This window comes from Drosophila novamexicana, unplaced genomic scaffold (assembly GCF_003285875.2).
Source record: "Drosophila novamexicana strain 15010-1031.04,08,12 unplaced genomic scaffold, DnovRS2.1 tig00000564-arrow-pilon, whole genome shotgun sequence".
Classification (NCBI taxonomy): Eukaryota; Metazoa; Arthropoda; class Insecta; order Diptera; family Drosophilidae; genus Drosophila; species Drosophila novamexicana.
The window spans coordinates 1,259,689-1,278,597 of NW_020824810.1; the positions used below are offsets into that span (position 1 = coordinate 1,259,689).

The 18,909-nt window shown below is 39.3% G+C and overlaps 2 protein-coding genes across 2 annotated transcripts; both read left to right on the forward strand.

Annotated features, from left to right (window-relative positions):
- The first annotated feature begins 491 nt into the window (after positions 1-491).
- Positions 492-3,196, forward strand: LOC115762424. Its single transcript, XM_030704620.1, has 2 exons — positions 492-1,327; positions 2,183-3,196. Exons 1-2 carry the CDS (start codon positions 1,105-1,107, stop codon positions 3,001-3,003), a joined length of 1,044 nt encoding a protein of 347 aa, XP_030560480.1. The 5' UTR covers positions 492-1,104; the 3' UTR covers positions 3,004-3,196.
- Positions 3,197-7,685: 4,489 nt separating this feature from the next.
- On the forward strand, positions 7,686-11,169 carry LOC115762419 (protein wech). The gene is made up of 4 exons (XM_030704614.1): positions 7,686-8,022; positions 8,085-9,981; positions 10,046-10,198; positions 10,281-11,169. The coding sequence occupies exons 1-4, from the start codon at positions 7,790-7,792 to the stop codon at positions 10,449-10,451; spliced, it is 2,454 nt and encodes an 817-aa protein (XP_030560474.1). The 5' UTR covers positions 7,686-7,789; the 3' UTR covers positions 10,452-11,169.
- Positions 11,170-18,909: the final 7,740 nt, after the last annotated feature.

Below are 18,909 nucleotides of genomic sequence, written 5' to 3' on the forward strand. Positions count from 1 at the left end.
AAGCAGGGCCAGGCCCAGACGAGCGACGATCGTGCAAAACGAAGTTTTCAGTTGGGGCTTGATTTTCTACTGGTATCGATACCGCATACACATGCACATGCAGTTCGTACATACACACACACACACACACACACACAGAGACAGTTACGTGTGTATCAGCTCCTCTGTTCGTTTTACGTTGGCTTCACTGGCGTAGCGTGAACATTTTACGTTTAGGTTCGCTCCATGCCACACAGAGCTCCACAGCCAACCAGCGGACCGTAGTGAACAAAAAATCCAGTTTTGTTTAAAAATAAACAAAGCGCAACAACTGGGCACGCTACAGTCCTCAGCGTACAGCATATCTGTGTATGTGGGTGTATTGGGGTCTGTCAAACAGTTCAGCTAGGACTCGCTAGACCCAAGCTAAATGTAACTGCAAAAAAGCTAAAGTCTAGCTGCCGATTACGTACATACACACACACACACACACACACACACACATATGTATGTATGTATTTGTTAAGTTGTTAGGGCAGCGCATTTGCGATTCGTTACGGCCCGAAGCTGAAACAGAGTTAACAACCGTAAAGCGTAGAGGAGACATAGCGCAACAGCCCGTCAGGCGGGCAGCGGAAGCTTAACATCCGGATAATAGTCGCTTGTGCAGCAGCGCGTCGGCCGGTGAGTTCTTCTTCTTGTTTAGAGCAAAGCCTGTCTGCCTGAGCCCTGCCTACGCTCTCCAGCTCACTGGCTCTCCCTCTCTCGCTCCTCCCCCCCCCCCCCTCTCTCTCGCTCTCGCACAGTCTGTCTCTCTATCTCTGTTGATTGTTCGCTTTTCGTTGCGCCTTCGCCGCAGCCAAAAGGCACGTAAACTGGTTGCGTCGCCGTCGTCGTCGTCGTCGTCGTTGTCTTCGCCGTTGTTGCCCGTACGCCGTTGTCGTCGTCGTGGTCGGCGTGGCGTGCCCGTAGTTTTTTCTGTTGTTTTTTTTTTGTTGTCTGTTTTCTGTGCTGCGCTCTTTTAGTCTTGGTGTAGCGCTTGAGCTGCGCGAGTCGGACCTTTACACGGATCAAGCAACAACCTCAGCCGTCATCATAGTCATCATCATCATCATCAACATCATCATGAGCATGGAGCTGGCCTACAATGCGTCATCGGCATCAACCTCGCCGCCCGTCTCCTTTGGCTTCACCAACACCGCCAAGCTGCCCATCGAGACGGTGAAGCGTCTCATTGCCGCCGTTTCACGTCGTCCAGTTCTCTGGTTGCGAAACAATGCGAGCGGCCAAAAGCGCAGCGATATTACGCCCATTTGGTTTGATGTCGGCAAGGATGTTAATTTGCCAGGTGAGTGCCAGCAGCAGCAGCAGCAGCTGCAGCTTTCTGATTGTAAGCCGTATAAGCCACATGCATATAAAATGCGCAAGTGTGTTACATATAGCATGAGGTTTGCTGTGCATGTGCACAGTGTGCATTCGATAAGACGAATCCACACACAGTTAGCGTAAAGCTCACGCTTAGCATGTAAAGCTTAGTTCGGCGAGCTTTTTATTAAACATATGCTCGTGTTATTAAACATGTAGCATGTGCACAGTGTGCATTCAATAAGACGAACTCATACACAGTCAGTTTAAAGCTTAAAGCTTACGCTTGGCATTTAAAGCTTAGTTCGACGAGCTTTTTTAATAAACATGGGCCTTAAAAGCACATTTCTTATTTTGTTATTATTATTCAATGCCTGAAATCCATTTACAAGAACATATGATCTGTGAGCTTTAAGCTCAACCTAAAAGAACAAAGCTCGATTTGCATAGCTTTTGCGCCTAGTTTAGAGACATAATTTAACTCTCAATGGATTAAGTTCGTATAGTAAATGCCTGGAAAGCTTAAAGCTCAAAATAATCATGAAAAGCTCAACTTGCAAAGCTTTAAGCTCCTATTTCTAAATATATAGGCATTTGAAGCCTAGAGAAAATGAAGCTTACCAAAAATAGAAATTTGTGCATATTAGAATTCACACTTCTTTCACAAAAGTTTACTGTATTAACTATGCAGTTCGGCTTAGCGTGTACACACTGTATGTGCATTACGAGGCATTGCGGTTTTCTTGTGGCCACAAGCACAGCTTGATCAGACATCTGTGCATTCGCAGCGAATACAGCAATTGATCGTCTTCCTCTTGTTCTTTCTCGCTGCCCGCAGCTGACGTGTGCCGTGTGAAGTGGGGACACCTGCGCGACAATTTCCGCAAGGTGTACATACGAAACAATCTGTCAAACGAGTCGCCTTCCTCGTGGCGCTTCTACAATGATATGCGCTTCATGGAGCATGCGGTCCATGAGAACATCTTGAGGCAGGCGCGCACGCGCGGCAACAGCAAGAAGCATCCGCCGGGACATTGGACGGAGAACAACAATCTGATACTGGACGATGGCGGTAAATATGATGAGCCCATTGTGGCCACCGAGCCCATCTGTGAGCTGAGCGACAGCTACGACTCGGAGCTGCATCAGCCCAGTTTCTCGGACATCAGCTCGTTCTTTGAGGACCGGGACTGCAAGCGGGTGAAGCTGGAGCTGAGCAACGGCGATGCGCATAGCCAGCGGGATGAGGAGCTCAATGATGATGATTTCGACGAGGATGCCGCGTCCGAGAACGAAGAGGAGCACCATAAACATGGCACACCCGATCCCAGTGTCTTTACCATCGAAGTGCTGGACGATGATGAGGAAATGGCGCAGCCCATGTCCAAAAACAAATCGAGCCCGTCCAATGGCAGCATCAAAAGCGAGGCGGATGTTAAGCCACAATCGCAGCCGGGCTCCAACGATTTGCCCTTCAAGTACATCAGCATGGATGCGTCCACCAATACGGAACCAAATGGCGCGGATGCGCAGGACGATGCGGATCGCATGTTTCTGCTCAGCCTGATGCCATTCCTGCAGCGCTTGGATGAGCGTCGCAAGCTGCGCGTCCGCCAGAAACTGCAAAACGTACTGATTGAGGAACTGGAGTTTGGCTGATGGATCGCCGAACCGATATATGCCTAGTTATACAATATAAATATAGTACATTATAAGCTTAGCTTACAGTATTAAAATACATAAGTATGCGACTGAAATCACACACAAACACACATTACATAGAATGTAATCAGTTATTCACCTAGAGAAAATATAAGACAGTACAGTAAAAACTCTACTAACGAACAGCTGATCTGGGCAATGATTTTTAATCTCAATATTTACATAGCTCCATATAATGCCAGAAGCTCTCTTGAACGTTTGCCAACACTGTTTTATTTCGGTCAAAAAGCCGTTCGTTAGATTAAGATTTAAAATAAAATGGCTGCAGAAATTCCGAAAACAATCGAACATTTTCAACACTTGTTAACTAAAGCATAAATTAATTGATGTGTGTGTGTGTACACACTGTTTACATATATGTTTGTACATATGTATGTATATGTACATCTCTTTCAAGCAAAAACAACTCGAGCTGTAACAAAATTACAGAGCTTTTACTGTACATAAATATGTATGTATGTATGTATGTATGTATGTATATACAAAACGAACACGAAACACCACGCATAGTGTAATTAGTTTTGTAAAGGACGCCTGGCACGTTTACCTGTACTATGGGCTGCGCACCTGCGCTCTACCTGAGCCTGTCTGAAATTCCATGAACCCGCCGGTCGTAGATGCTGCTGATGCGCTGGCCAACAGCCGAAATGGTTTCAATTGAATTTCGTAGCCAGCGATCACGAAATTTTTGTCAGTGCAAGGCAAGAGATGAAAACAAGTTCCTTAAGGGTGTTGTTTCTGGCGACAACAACAATAACAACAACAACAAACCGAGCTGGCGGGCAGCGCAACAACAACAACAACAACGACAACAAATGCGCGCCACCACCGGCCATATTTTCGCGCCACCGCCACATGCGCCGTTAATGTGCTCGCTCTCTCACGCTCTTTTACATTGGCTCTCTTTGTGTGTCAGCACAATAAAATAGATGCCAAGGCGACATATGAATGCTCTATAAATGTACATGCTATAGGCATTTGCCTTGTTTCTAACAGATAGTTAAATTCGGTATGTTTGTATGCTAAACCCATCACATGAAAACGAAAACTGTCTTTGTGTTAAACACAAATAACAGATGCTGAACTGTTAGTTTACAGAGTCGCTGATAAAACGCACCAGCAAGCGTCATATGCTCGAGCACAAGAAAGTGTGCAATAACAAAAAAATAACAAGCCAAAGGGGCAGCAGAAGCATTGTCGGCGCATGAACGTGCATCCAGTTTCATGTTTAAATGCGTGCGTGAAGGTTGAATATATCGAGAGTGCAAAAAGGAGCCCTGGTCCCCCAGCGTAGCAAAACCACGAGAAGTGGGTCAAAATTATTCGAAAAACACTAAGCAAAACAACGCACTAGTCATGAATGGTTAAAATCATAGCCACACACGCACACAAATACGCGCGTCAAAAATATAAAACACGCACAGCTTACAACACTGTTTCAAAGTATGTTTATAATTTAGATATATGTATATGTAAAAAGTGCATGTTATTGATAGCGAGCGGGGAGCAATTCGATTGCATTTCTTTGCCGCATAAGTGAAAATAAATAGAAGATAAAACAAGCGCACACACTCACGCGCACACCCATGCACATTTAATTGTAAAATGTGCGCGTGCATATGAACAATACATACAACGCATAAGTATACCCATGCGATAGGGAAAGAGAGAGAGAGAGAGAGCGAGCGCAATTCAGTGAGTGAATGAGTGCGAGAGAGCGCCAGCAACACGGCAAAAATCTAAAGAGCGAGCCCAACATTGGAGCGCGCGCGCACGCAAACATCAAAATCAAAAACTGACTGTGAGATACATTTGGGTTTATTTTATTTTTTGTTTAGCTACATAGATGATGAGCAAGCGCAGCAATAACAACAACAGCGACAGAACAGAACTGAAGAAGCAACACTCATACAAAAACACACACACACACACACAGTTACACAGATACATTCGTATATACATGAGCGAGGAGGCATGATTATTATGTTGTGTTTTTAGTCGAATGTATCTTTTAGTCGGGCAAAGGAATACACGAATGTCGGAGTCGAAACGGGCCACAAACGTATTACGCATGAGATCTCTTGGTCTTTACATACTATAAAAGAATCTCGCATTTTCGAAACGCACGAATTAAAATCGAAATCAAATAAATTCCAAACGTAAATCAATAAGCTTATACGCCAAATAATCAAAGAGAACATATACAAAAAAAGGGAAAAACAAACTAAACGGTTAAGTTTAATATAACAACAACAACAACGATATTTTCTGCGAGGCGACGCCACTTTTGACATCCCATTGAAAGTGTGCAGTTGCGAGCGGCTTGCATGAGGCTGCTAAAAAAGGTGTGTAGCAAAAAAAAAAAAACATCATTCATTAACGGACAACGAAACAAAAACAAAAATGGGGAAAGAAGTGAAGAACGGTTTTTGGCCAGTGTTAAACAACAATTCGCTGAAAGTGCGGCCAATTATTGATTGGGTGACAAAATGTTGAAGATTCTGCAATTATATATTGAGATTTTTTATGCCGTTTGTATGTATCGCGCGCGCACACACACACGCATACACACACACACACACACATGCATATATGTATACCACCTAGAAAGTTGTATAAATACAACCCTCATCCCTTGCCGTTTTTGCGTCTTTGCTTGCACGTACTCCAAACACACACACACACACACACACATGCATACATATGTATACGGTTTGTGTGCGTGTGTGCGTATACAAATGCAAAAGGACTTTAACTTCTTGGTTCGTGTTCTTCTTGTTTTTTTTTTTTTCAACAACGTTTTGAGACACAGACTGTTTCAATAGAAATGTTCAAGGGTGACAAGGGTAGTTTCTGCACAGTGTCTACACGGCCCAAAATCTGGAAGTGCATCGTTTCTAAGGCGTTGCACACGTACATATATACATACATACATACATACACACACATGTATATGTAAGGAGAAGTAGAGAGAGAGAGAGAGGGAGTGCCAGGTAGAGATGGATAGATTTTTCTGACTTATTTTGTTTTGAAACTAGATTATTCTGGACTTCTCACAGCTACAGTAAAGCCATAATAAAGTGCACAGATATTTACAAGAGTACGCTAAATGAAATGTTCATATTGCAGTTCATTTCTGGTTAATTGTGAACGGATTCATTTGATGCTTTCGTTCGTTCAGTTAAGTAGTTCATTTCAATGAACCGTTCACAATAGTCAGCGTTCACTGAGGCCATTTCCAAGCCAACAGCAGTTATTTGAATTAATTAGCTTTGTGCACAAAAGTTAAATGATAAACAAGTTCTCAAACGGTTTTTTCTTTGAGTGTAGCCTGTGTCTGACGCGCTCGCTGCGCTTGTTGTTGTTGTTGCTGCTGCTGTTACTGTTGTTGTTGTTGTTATTGTGAGAGGGGATGAAAGTCGGTCGGCCGTTTGGGCGTATGTCGCTCCATCTTGAAGATGGCAACGAGCACAACAACCAGTTTGTTTTTTTTTTAGCATAGCCCAAACGCATTCGAGGTAATACGAACCTGCGTCCGTCGGGGGTTGGGGCCATGGGGGTGGTTTAGCGTTATCTAGAATGTCCTATAAATAGACATTTTCTGGTGCGTAGTTTTTTGAAATTTGTGGGTCACAGAACCCTTCCAAGTACAGGCAGCCCTTAAGGAATGGAAAGTGCATCAACAAATTTAATTTAACTAATTTTTTTTATCGTTCATTTGGGTTTTTTTCCGAGTTTTTTTTTTTTAAGAATAATAGGGGTACATTGAAGAAAATTTTCTTTTAATTATTCTTCTTTTTTATATATTTTTTTCATATATTATGAAAATTATTATTATGAAATCTATTCAAAAAAACATTCTATGGGTTTTTTCCAAGTGTAATTTGAAGAAAGTTTTGTTAAAATTATATTTTCATATATTTTCTTTTAAGTTTTAATTTAAATATATTAATTATATTATTTCAAGGATCTGGTTCTCTTGACGGGAGTTTGATCCATTCCTTTATCTTTAAAGTAAATCCTAAAACTAGTTCCTTTACTTGGCATAGGGAAATATTTGCTACATTTTCCATTTTCTGAAAAACGATAGAGTAGACATTTTGCAGTTCGCTTTATCGATAGACATTGCGCCATTTTATAGATCCTTCAGATCCTTCAGGGTAATCCGTGTCATAAATTTAAAGCGTAAATGCTGCGTGCCAAATTCCAAGATCAGGCCGAGAGTCTGAGCCTGCGCCCGAGCCTGAGGTTATTTGCCTGAAACAAATTTGACCTGCTGCGGCATCTGCCGGTTCTAGAGATTCGGGTCGTCTGGCATTTTCCAAGGGGATCAGCGAGCGCAGCGAACAATAGACGAGTTTTTCCCCGAGACATTTTCCGCTACCTACTCAAAAGAAATGCAGCTGCCGCCTGGAATCCAGGCCCGACTGCAATTTGGACTACTTAATGCACGGCGGATGCGTATGCATAAGTTAGTTAGCTGCCAGCACGGCGTCTGTCAACCTCGCGTCAGCCTTGTCTCAGCCTTAAATTGACTCTGGCGCGTTCCAAACGCAAATTCGAATACTATTCATAAGCAGCCTGCTCCGGAGACGTCATTTGCTCATCGATTGATCTTTCACTCACTCTCTACAAATTTGCAGCTTGAGAGTGTCTCGTTGACTGCCAAGGGCCACGCCTACAACGCCGCTGAAACGCTCGTGATCTCAATACTCAACTTCTTATGATGGAACTCTTGTCAAACAATCAGGTTCCGCAACAAATGTCCAGCAGTAATGCGACCAGCGCCGCCGCCGCCGCCGCCGGCGGAGCCAATGCCAACGTTGGCAGCGGCAGCGGCAGCATCAGCAGCAATGCCAGCAACTCCTCGGAGCGACTGCTGGCCGGCATACTGGAATCATTTCCCGCCTGGGATCTCAATGTCGGCCTGCTGCCCAACGTGGGCCAAGCCAACGGGTAAGCATTTAACACAATCACACAAGTTGCTTTGCTAATTCCGTTTCTTGCCACGCCAACAGCTCGCCGCCACGCACTGACTTCTTTATCAACAATTTTCTGGGCGGCCTGGAAACGCACGGTGACTTCAGCATGGTGGGCGCGATTGGCAGCGGCGCCACGCGCCATTCAAAAATGTCACCGGAATCGTCAAACAACTCGAGCATCAGCTGCGGCTGGTGCGAGGTGAGCGCCTCGATACGCTGCCTGGAGTGCAACGAGTTCATGTGCAACGATTGCCTGCGCGAGCATCGCAACAGTCCCTTGTCCTCGAATCATTCGATTGTCTCGCTGCCGACACCGATTGGCGCCTCACCCACCGGCGGCAGTTCGGCGAATGCCCAAACGCCGGCGAGCAGCAATTTCATTTGCGACATTCACAACGAGATGTTGCGCTATGTGTGCGACTATTGCCGGAAGCTGGTGTGCCAGTTTTGTACGCTGCACGAGCACAAGGAGCACAGCTATGCGTCCATACAGAACTTTATGGTTGGCTCCAAGGAGAAGCTCGAGGGCGCCATCGAGAGCAGCCAGGTGGGCACGCGCTGCATCAAGAGCAGCATCGACAAGGCGCTCGCCTTTATACGTCTCATCGAGCGCAATTGCAGCGAGCTGAGCGATAATATACGCAAGGCGTTCCGTCAGTTCATCATTGCCATCGAGGATCGGGAACGCTTTCTGCTCGACTTTGTTGAGAAGCTGCGTCAGCGTCGTCTCGCCATACTGCACGATCAGATGGCGGGCCTCAAGTCCGCCCTGGCCGGTCTCTCGGAGACCTCCGATATGCTTAGCAAGGTGGCGGACAATGCGTGCAGCATGGACCAGATCGAGATAGCCATGAAGCTGACCAATGGCCAGCGTCAGATGGAACAGTTTGCGGGCATCTACAAGGATCTGCAGCCCAAGCAGGAGGTGTTCGCCTTTGCGCCGCCCGACTACAGTCTGCTACAGGACATACGCAACCAGGGCGGCGTCATTTTGGTGGATGACAAGAACATGCCCATTGTGTCCAGCAGCAATGGCATTGTCGCGGCCAGCAATGTGGTCAGCGCGCCCGCCAACAGCATCGACATGGCCTTCGGCCTGAACAGCATGGCCAGCACGGCCGGACCCCTGAGCGTCGCCTCGACAACGGTGCGGCGTCCGCTGCTGCGTGACAATAGCTTTCGCATACCTTCGCCCATCATGCAGCCGCCGCGCGGTGGCAGCGCCTGCGGCATGTCCAGCGCCGCGCTTGACTGGGAGCTGAACGGATTGCGCAGCTCGCCTGGACTGCACTTCAGTGCGCCGCGCACAACGCAGGCCATACCCGGCTGCATGGATCTGGTTAAGGTGCGCAATTCGAATGCACTGTCGCTGTCCTTTGCCACCGAGGGCCATGAGGACGGCCAGGTGAGCCGGCCCTGGGGCCTGTGTGTCGACAAAATGGGGCATGTTCTAGTCTCGGACAGGCGCAACAATCGTGTGCAGGTCTTCAATCCGGATGGCTCGCTCAAGTTCAAGTTCGGTCGCAAGGGCGTGGGCAATGGCGAATTTGATCTGCCCGCCGGCATCTGTGTGGACGTTGATAATCGCATCATTGTTGTCGACAAGGATAATCATCGCGTTCAGATATTCACCGCAAGCGGCGTCTTTCTGCTCAAATTTGGCAGCTACGGCAAGGAGTACGGCCAGTTCCAATATCCCTGGGATGTTGCCGTCAATTCGCGCCGTCAAATTGTCGTCACAGATTCGCGCAATCATCGCATACAGCAATTCGATTCCGAGGGACGCTTCATACGTCAGATCGTCTTCGATAATCATGGCCAGACGAAGGGAATCGCCTCGCCGCGCGGCGTCTGCTACACGCCCACGGGCAACATAATTGTGTCCGACTTTGACAACCATTGCCTCTATCTGATCGATCCGGACATCAATGATGTAAGCTACAACAAATATCTCTGCTTGCCAGCAGCTAATCCTTAACGATCTCTGCGCTTTTCAGATACTGTCTGTCAAGGGACATGAGGGCTCCGGCTTCCATGAGTTCAATCGGCCCTCGGGCCTGTGCTGCGATGACGAGGGTCGCATTATAGTCGCCGATTCAAAGAATCAACGTATACTCGTCTTTAATCAGAATCTAGACTTTATGTGGGATGTAAGTGCACAGCGTGCTGCTAGCTCAGATCCAAGACTCACACTCTCCCTTGTATTTCCTTTTCTTTTTTTTTTTTGATCAGATCGAGGTGCGTCCATCGATAAATCCGCTAATGCCACCGACGCTGGATGAAAAGGATCGCACCTGCGATGTGGCCCTGATGCCGGATGGACGCATTGTATTCCTCATAGAGCTGTCGCCGGACTCCAAGGAAGGGTCTAACCCTTACAAGCGGTTTGTGCACGTATTCTAAATTAGCTTATAAACAAAAACAAACAAAAAAAAACGGACAACAGATCAAAGAGACAGACGACGTTTTTTTTAGACCATTTACAAGCAAAGCAAATCCAAAACAAAAACACAAAAAACAAAAACAAAAAAACGGCATTAAAATTAGTAAAAATTTTTAGCATAAGTGCTACAACGATTACCTCGATAATGCTTAAGAGTTATTAAACACGGTTACGATTTGGTAATTTACACACACACACACACACACAAACATATATATATTTAGCGAATATACAAGAAACAAGCAAGATTTAACGAAACTAAAGCAAAATACCAACACAAAAAGAAGGAGCGCGTTCTGTAGTATTTTAGGCTCGAGAACCTAACCTAGAAAAAAACACAAAGTGAACCTAACCTAGAAAACAAAAAAAACGAACGGAGAACCTAACCTAGAAAAAGCAAAGTGAACATAACCTAGAAAAAAAAAAACTACAACTGAAAGAACAGAAAACATAACTCGTTTTTGATATATAGAGCCGCACACACACACACTAAGTTCTAGATGAATATATATTAAATACCTGTTAGTTAGACTGAGCGTTAAATCTAGCTAGGAGTTGGGTTCGAGCGAGATACATATGTGCTATGGGATTTGTTGATCTTAAATTCATTTCACCTGACGAGTTACTCAATAATTTCGCCAAGTGCTTTTTATATATACATATATATTTTTTCACATTTGTTCCGTTTTGGTTTGATTTTCCATTTTAATTGTGTAAATTATGATTATTATTTTTTTTTAAAATATTGTTTATTACGATTAATTTCTTATAATTGAGACTGAGCAAGTATGAGTATAAAAACTTTGTAAAAGGTAAAGAATACGAAAAAAAAAACTAAAAACTAAACACATCTAAATGGTAATTATAAATATTAATGAAATGTAAACCCGCTGACTTTTGGTTGAACTCTTAACGAAGACTGATTAAACAAAAAAAAAAAAACGGCAATTTCGGAGCCAATTGAACGCCATTTATGGTGAGGCCAAAAAACATAAATTGCAATGACATTGATAACGTAACGTAACTTAAAACATAGCTTAACGATACATATACTAAATACGATATATATACCATACATATATATATATCAATATATATATATATATGTGAAGCATAGAACTCTGCAAAAAAAAAAACAGTCACACATCAATTCATAATATGGGGGCAAAGCTTAAACCGAGTTTAACTGAAGATACACCAACACACACACACACACACACACACACACTCACACTCACACACACATACAGATCGACCCGCACATTGCATCACCTAGAGCAACATTTGATTTCTAATTATTCTCATTACTTTTATGACAATTATTATAAACAATATTATGTACAAGATTTAGCAAAAAAAAAAGAGTGTAGAATTTTAACATAATTTTTCGACTTGAATGTGTTCATTAGCATTTAGTAGAGATCTTAAAGTCAAGCGTGGCATAGTTAAAACTAAAATTGAGCAAAATATGGAGAAAAAAAAAACCCGAGCAATATGCGCGTATTGAATACATATTTAGGTGACATGTTCCTCGCAAGAAATATAAAAAAAAAAAAAATACAATATATATTAGCCGAATTTTTGACAGCCAGTCAGCTGTTTTGACCGACAGTTAAAAGCAACAACAACTGACTTAACCTAGACTGGTAAAGAAGAAGAACAGAAGAAAGAAAATCATGTATTCTTTTTTTTCTATATATATATATATATTCTTAGTTATTTAATTTCGTTTCATTGTCAAGTCTCGTATTTGTTGTGCTTAACTCGAACGTAAAATTAGAGTTTTGAGCTAAAACTCCTTCCATTTCTGAAAAAGCAACACGCATTTAATGCGCAAAACAAACAAACAAACACAAAAATACATAATTAAATCAAATACAATATATGTGTATATATATATATATATATGTATAGCATATATGTGTATATATATATATATCTGTATAATAGCCCGTAGTTATATACAAAACAAGTCGTACTTAGTGTTAAAATGACCGCAAAACAAATGTATCGTAAAACTTAAGAGCTAATGCTTTTTTTTTATTTGAAGGCAAGCTACACACACACACACACACACACACACATAAACACAAACACACACACACATACATACATATATTATGTATATGTATATGATTTCTTGTAATTGCCATAAACTCATTCATACACACACACACACACACACACACACACACACTTATATACCTTAAAGCGCCGTTCATTTTTTGTGATTTCTGGTCCGAAACCAGATCAAAACATTTCCTCAAATTTTGCAAACCAAAAAGAAAACCATACAAAAAACAAAAAATATATATATATATCATCTATATATATATATATATCATATATGAGACATATGAGAAATGCCATATTTTACTAATATTTCTACATGTGTGAGATTTACTAAAAAATAATATAAAAACGAAAAAAAAAAATGAAGCAAATACTAAAATCATTACAAATGAGCGCCGTTTTCTAAAAGCCACAGTTCTGAAATTGTGTAAAAAATATAAGAAAAAAATATAAATGGTAAACCAAGATTGAGATTTAAGTACTACCGAATGCCATAATTAAAAATAAAAAGCATTTAACACACACACACACATATAAATGTATAGCTAAAGTTTAAAGTTTATTAATATGTATGTTAAACTTAAACACAAACTAAAAGTCATGAATACTGAACAATTTGCCAAAGGCTTAAGAATCAAAAACAAAATGAACAAATATAAGAAAAATCAATTTAGAATCATCAATATCATACACACACACACACGCACACAGCTGCGCATTAAAATAGTTAATTAAACATTTACATACCAAAAAAATTCAATGCAAGCAGGTATTTTTTTTACTTCAAATGTACATGCATACATGCATGCATGCATACATGCATACATATGTATATGTAAAGAGAAAAAATCCAAAAAAAATTGCCCACACTTACGTGTAAAGAAGAAGAAGCAGCAGCAGAAGAAACAACATACATATAACTAAATGCTCATAAACAAGTAGCTTAATTAACGAGAACTAAAACGAATCCAAAACTTAAATCAGGTATTCAATTTTTTGTCATACTTACATATATATACACACACATGTATATATATATATATATATATATAGCTGTAAGCCAACAAAACTAAATGACTTAAACAACTATGGAAATGAACGTGAAAATGATTTTCCCAAAAAACAAAAAAAACAAATGAAATTTTGATAACATGTCGATTAACTGAATTCTTATATCAAAATGCAATTTTGAGTAAAATTTTCTATGACAAGAAGAATTCACGAAATACGAAATAAAAATCCCAACTGCATGCGTACATACCACGCATGCGTGCATGCATACATGCACACATGCATATGCGTACATGCATGCATTTATGTGTATGTATTGAACACAAAACCGTTTAGCATTTAATTGATTCCATTTCATTTTGGGCAAATACGTACATACACATACATACATATACATTTAAACATAGGCATGCATACATACATACATACATACATACTAACATACATTTATGTAATAATTATGGAGCAATTGAGTACAAAACGAGTACAAATTTAATTGATAAGCATTCAGAACAACATCAGAATTATAACAAAAAAAAAAAACACGCACTAAAAAAATACAAAAAAAATAAAAAAAAAACAATAAAAACAAAAAAAAAGAAGAAACCCCTAAAAAAAATATTTGTAGGCCAGCTACTGGTTTCGCATATACATACATATATATAGCTATAATGAATACTACATATAGGCATCTATACATACATACATACATTTATGTACACACATACATATATATATACATACATACATCTAGTGTATCAAAATAGTCGAACTGCGAATTGTATATTTGTAACAGACACCGACTCAAATGCTTGGTTCATCTAATGGCGACTTAAATGCTGAACAAATCGTATTCAAACTACTTACATAAATACATACGATATTCACATACATACATATATATATAAACAAAAAGATATATATATATATAAATTCTTACTACTACGTACGCAACTACACATACATAAACATAGTGCATAACTAATAACTATATACTCTGTACGAAGGAAATTACCAAAACAAAACCAAAAACAAAAGAGAGCATGATGAGAACAGTGTTGCCAAATCGTCTGATTGCGGCTAAATTTTGATTCGTCAGCCGTCGTGGTGACAGTTGGCGTTTGGCAACACTGGCTGAAACTCTCCTATGATTTGCATTTCATCAAATTCACAATTCTGGCATCAATTTAGAGACATAGGCGAAACAGATATTCATCAAAATACACATACATATATATATATATATATATTTACATAGCAGAAGCATTGTACTAGGTACACACAAGTATTACATTACAATACATATATACATACATGATAAGTACATTAATTAAATTAAAATAACATTCAATTGAGATGGACTACATCCAGGCGACAAATTATAACAATAACGAGTTGCAGTTAAAAATTGTAATTGTGTAATAGTGTGGAAAGCAACAAAAAACAAAAAACAAACAACAACAAAATTCTACAATACTTAAATTGTAATTTTTCTATATACATGCATACCATAATAATATATATATTTATATATATATATTATATATATGTATATATATATATTGATGTGGGACAAGAATAAGAGTATATTTTATACGATAAACAAATTTTATAACATATTTAAATAATAAATTATACACTAATAAAATAATTTCGATGTTTTACTAAATTTAATTCAACTTAATATACTTATTTCCCTTTGATAAGATCTTCAGGAAGTTAAAAGAGAAAACACTTTTCGTTAAAAAAATTTCAAATTGTCATATTTTGCTCAAAACTCAACCGATTTTCACGGCGAACACCTTTTTGTTTTTAGTTTGGCCTCTACTTTGCTTTGGCTTTTCAATTGGATAACAAAATTTTTGTTCGAAACTTGTCTAAAAAATTATTTTTGTGGGGTGTACCAAAATTTCAAACTGTCATAACTTGGTTAAAACTTACCCGATTTGAATGCGGACTGACTTTTTGTTCATGGTTTGAGCTCTAGTTTGACTTGACATTTAAATTTGTTGTCAAATTTTGTATATATTATTCTAAAAATATTACTCTAAATTATGACATACAAGATTCTGAGTTCACGTTTTAGACTTGCTCTAACTTTGTCATATTTTGATTTTTTGAGGAAAAAGTTTTTCGATTTTTTTTATTAAAGTAAACTTAATATTTCTCGAGTTATGAGTTCGCCTAAGGTTATGCTACGAAAATCGGAAGAGTTAAGATCTCAATCTCTGTAAATAAAGAAATCATATTTGAAAGACAGCTTGAATTATATTCTTTGAGCTATTCTGTAAATGTTTATTATAATTGCTGATGAGTTAATAATATAATTCTTTAATTATTTTTACATTTAAGTCTTAGGCATTAAAATGATATAGTATATATATACATATATATATATATGGACGATAATATTGTAGGTAATTGCGGACTCTCGCAATTAACCGGAGCTTTGGCATCGCGTGACTTTTGGGCCAAATTAACAAATATGGACGGGGCTAATGGCGTAATCTTAATCACGTACCACATATTAACGAAAGTCCAGTCACAATTAGATTTGTTTAGTTAGTAGATGTACTGCAATCATATTATTAAAGTAATTAGACGGCGATCAACTTGTCACTGAGTCGCGCTGTTTGACAATCTAGCTGCGGGTCCAAGTCTGATCTTCATGGTCAGGGTCCGCTGGGGGTACGAGTAGATGAAATCCAAAAAAAAAAAAAAAATTAAAGTTTTAAGCGTCTTTCAATAACCGGTTAAAAGTAAACAAATCATCTATACGAGATCTTTTGCCAGTTTATTCAGAGGCGGCGCAGAGCTCAATTAGCATTAACCTTAGCTGTCTTAGTCATTTTTTGAATATCCTTTCCTAATATTTATCTATTATTTAATTTATTTGAATATCCTATTTATTAAGCATAAAAGTGCTTAAAACAAGGCTCATTTTGCTTTTGTATATTCCTAAATTAATTTTTTTAAATTTAATTTGGGCTTCATTTTATTTTTGTATAATCTTAAATTAAGTTAAACTTAATTTTTACATTTGAATATGAGTTTTATTTTGATTTTTAATATTCTTAAATTAAGTTAAACTTTACTTTCTTAAATTTGGAAGCGATTTTTGTTTTTTAATATTCTTAAATTAAGTCAAACTTTATCTTCTAGCTTAAATTTAGAAGCGATTTTTCTTTCTTAATATTCTTAAGTTAAGTCAAACTTTATTTTTTTGTTTTTTAATATTCTTAAATTAAGTTAAACTTTACTTTCTTAAATGTAGAAGCGATTTTTGATTTTTAATATTCTTAAATTAAGTCAAACTTTATCTTCTAGTTTAAATTTAGAAGCGATTTATGTTTTTTTTAATATTCTTAAATTAAGTTTAACATAATTTTCTACCACAAGAATTTGCATAATTCAAACGCAATGGAAATATACAAATTCTTGATTTAAGTACTGTATTTAAGACATTTTGGAAGGAATTTTATTCTTAAAATAAGATACGATTTGTATGTAAGCTTCCAAAATGCAAAACTCGAACTAAATATATATTATGTTAGGGTATTTATGTATTCGACTTGCTCAAAAAATTAAAAAAAAAAATTTTTTTAATTTTTTTTTTAATTTAATGTGCAAAGTTTGTTAAAAGTAGCCGAGCGCCCGGGAGCTCATCAATCACGCAAGCTAGTTAGTTTTTTCTTTTTTTTTTGGCAGAATATTTGGCTTTTTTTTTTAGCTTTTAATTGCGTAAAGTCTTGCCAAAATCAGCTGGTCTTGTTAAAGATTTCTGATTACACCAATTGGACAAAATTAAACTGGAATAACAGCATAACTCGCAGCTAAAAACAACATAAGAAAATTGACAAAATTGAAAGCGAAATATTTATAAAAAAAAACTAGCCAAACCCGGGCCTAACGCAAAGCGTAAGCCGCCCCGTCTGGCCGGATTCGAGCCGCAGACGTGTTTCGAACGTTGGCCCGTTCGTCAGGTGAATCTATTCCAATTAACTGTACGACGAACAGGCGCACATAATATCCATACTTTGGGTAAATTGCGAGTCTCACAATCTCACAGTTTCGGTTTCGGTTCGAGTATTGATGCGTGCCACAAAGATTTCGATATATGTATTTGAATGGGTATTTGGTTTCGTCAGGCGGCGACAGGTTGTGCATACAAATCGAGCAAAGGCGCTGGCCCAACCTCGACTTGTAATCAAATCAAACTCGTAATCCAAAGCATAACGTTCCGGCTCCACCAGCTCCATCAGCGCCGGGACAGACAGCTCAGTACACAATTGGCCTTTGGCTGGTATTAGCGGGCGTTCGGATTTTGTCGCCAGCCGCACGATAAGCGTTTAATAAATTAATGCGACTACAAAAATAAAACACACACGCGCCTGCCCCTACACAGTGAAAAATATTGATGTCATTCAAAATTTAAGCGCGAAACTTATCGTAAAAGTGGAATATAAACAGAACAAAATTTAAAAGTGGATAAAAAAATCGTCATCTAAGAAAGAACTTTTAGCTGCATTGAACCCGGGTCCTTTCGTTTACCAGGAGAGCGCCTAGCCACCGTGCTACGCGCGCACTTAATATTGGTGATCTTTAATTAAAGAGAGAGAGAGAATAAGCGAGAGAGCGAGAGAGAGTTCATTAAAATCGAGTAAAGGCTGAGCCGTCAAATTGTGAATGATGCGATTCTGAGTGCAATCTCACTAGGATTACAATTAAAAGAAAATTGAAAAGTAGATAATTAAAAAAAAGTGTATCTATTAAGAACTTAAAGAAGCTGCATTGAACCTGGGTCCTCTCGTTTGCCAGGAGAGCGCACTAAGGCTGATCTTCAATTTAAGAAGAGAGAGAGAGTAAGAGAGAGAGCGAGAGTGAGCTCATTAAAATCGAGTGAAGGCTGAGCCGTCAAATTGTGAATGATGCGATTTCTGAGTGCAATTTCGATAGAATAACAATTAAAAGCAAATTGAAAAGTAGATAATTAAAAAAAACTTGTATCTTTTAAGAACTTGAAGAAGTTGCATTGAACCTGGGTCCTCTCGCTTGCCAGAAGAGCGCACAAAGTTTGGCTGATCTTCAATTTAAGGAGAGAGAGAGAGAGAGAGACAGTGTGTAAGAAAGAGAGAGAGCGAGTGAGAGTTCATTAAAATCGAGTGAATACTGAGCCGTAAAATTGTGAATGATGCGATTTCTGAGTGCAATTTCGATAGAATAACAATTAAAAGCAAAATGAGCTGTATATTTTTTTTATTGTGTAATACGTTAATGACTTAACTATTAAACGCGGCGAGATGCTGGCCTGAAAGTGAAACCAAAGCAACAATG

Excerpts from the sequence above, each read along its gene's own strand:
- LOC115762419 (XM_030704614.1), top strand. The coding sequence starts at position 7,790 with ATGATGGAACTCTTGTCAAACAATCAGGTTCCGCAACAAATGTCCAGC. Across the intron at positions 9,982-10,045 it reads TCGATCCGGACATCAATGAT|ATACTGTCTGTCAAGGGACA; the intron begins GTAAGCTACAAC and ends TGCGCTTTTCAG. Across the intron at positions 10,199-10,280 it reads ATCTAGACTTTATGTGGGAT|ATCGAGGTGCGTCCATCGAT; the intron begins GTAAGTGCACAG and ends TTTTTTGATCAG.
- LOC115762424 (XM_030704620.1), top strand. The coding sequence starts at position 1,105 with ATGAGCATGGAGCTGGCCTACAATGCGTCATCGGCATCAACCTCGCCG. Across the intron at positions 1,328-2,182 it reads CAAGGATGTTAATTTGCCAG|CTGACGTGTGCCGTGTGAAG; the intron begins GTGAGTGCCAGC and ends CGCTGCCCGCAG.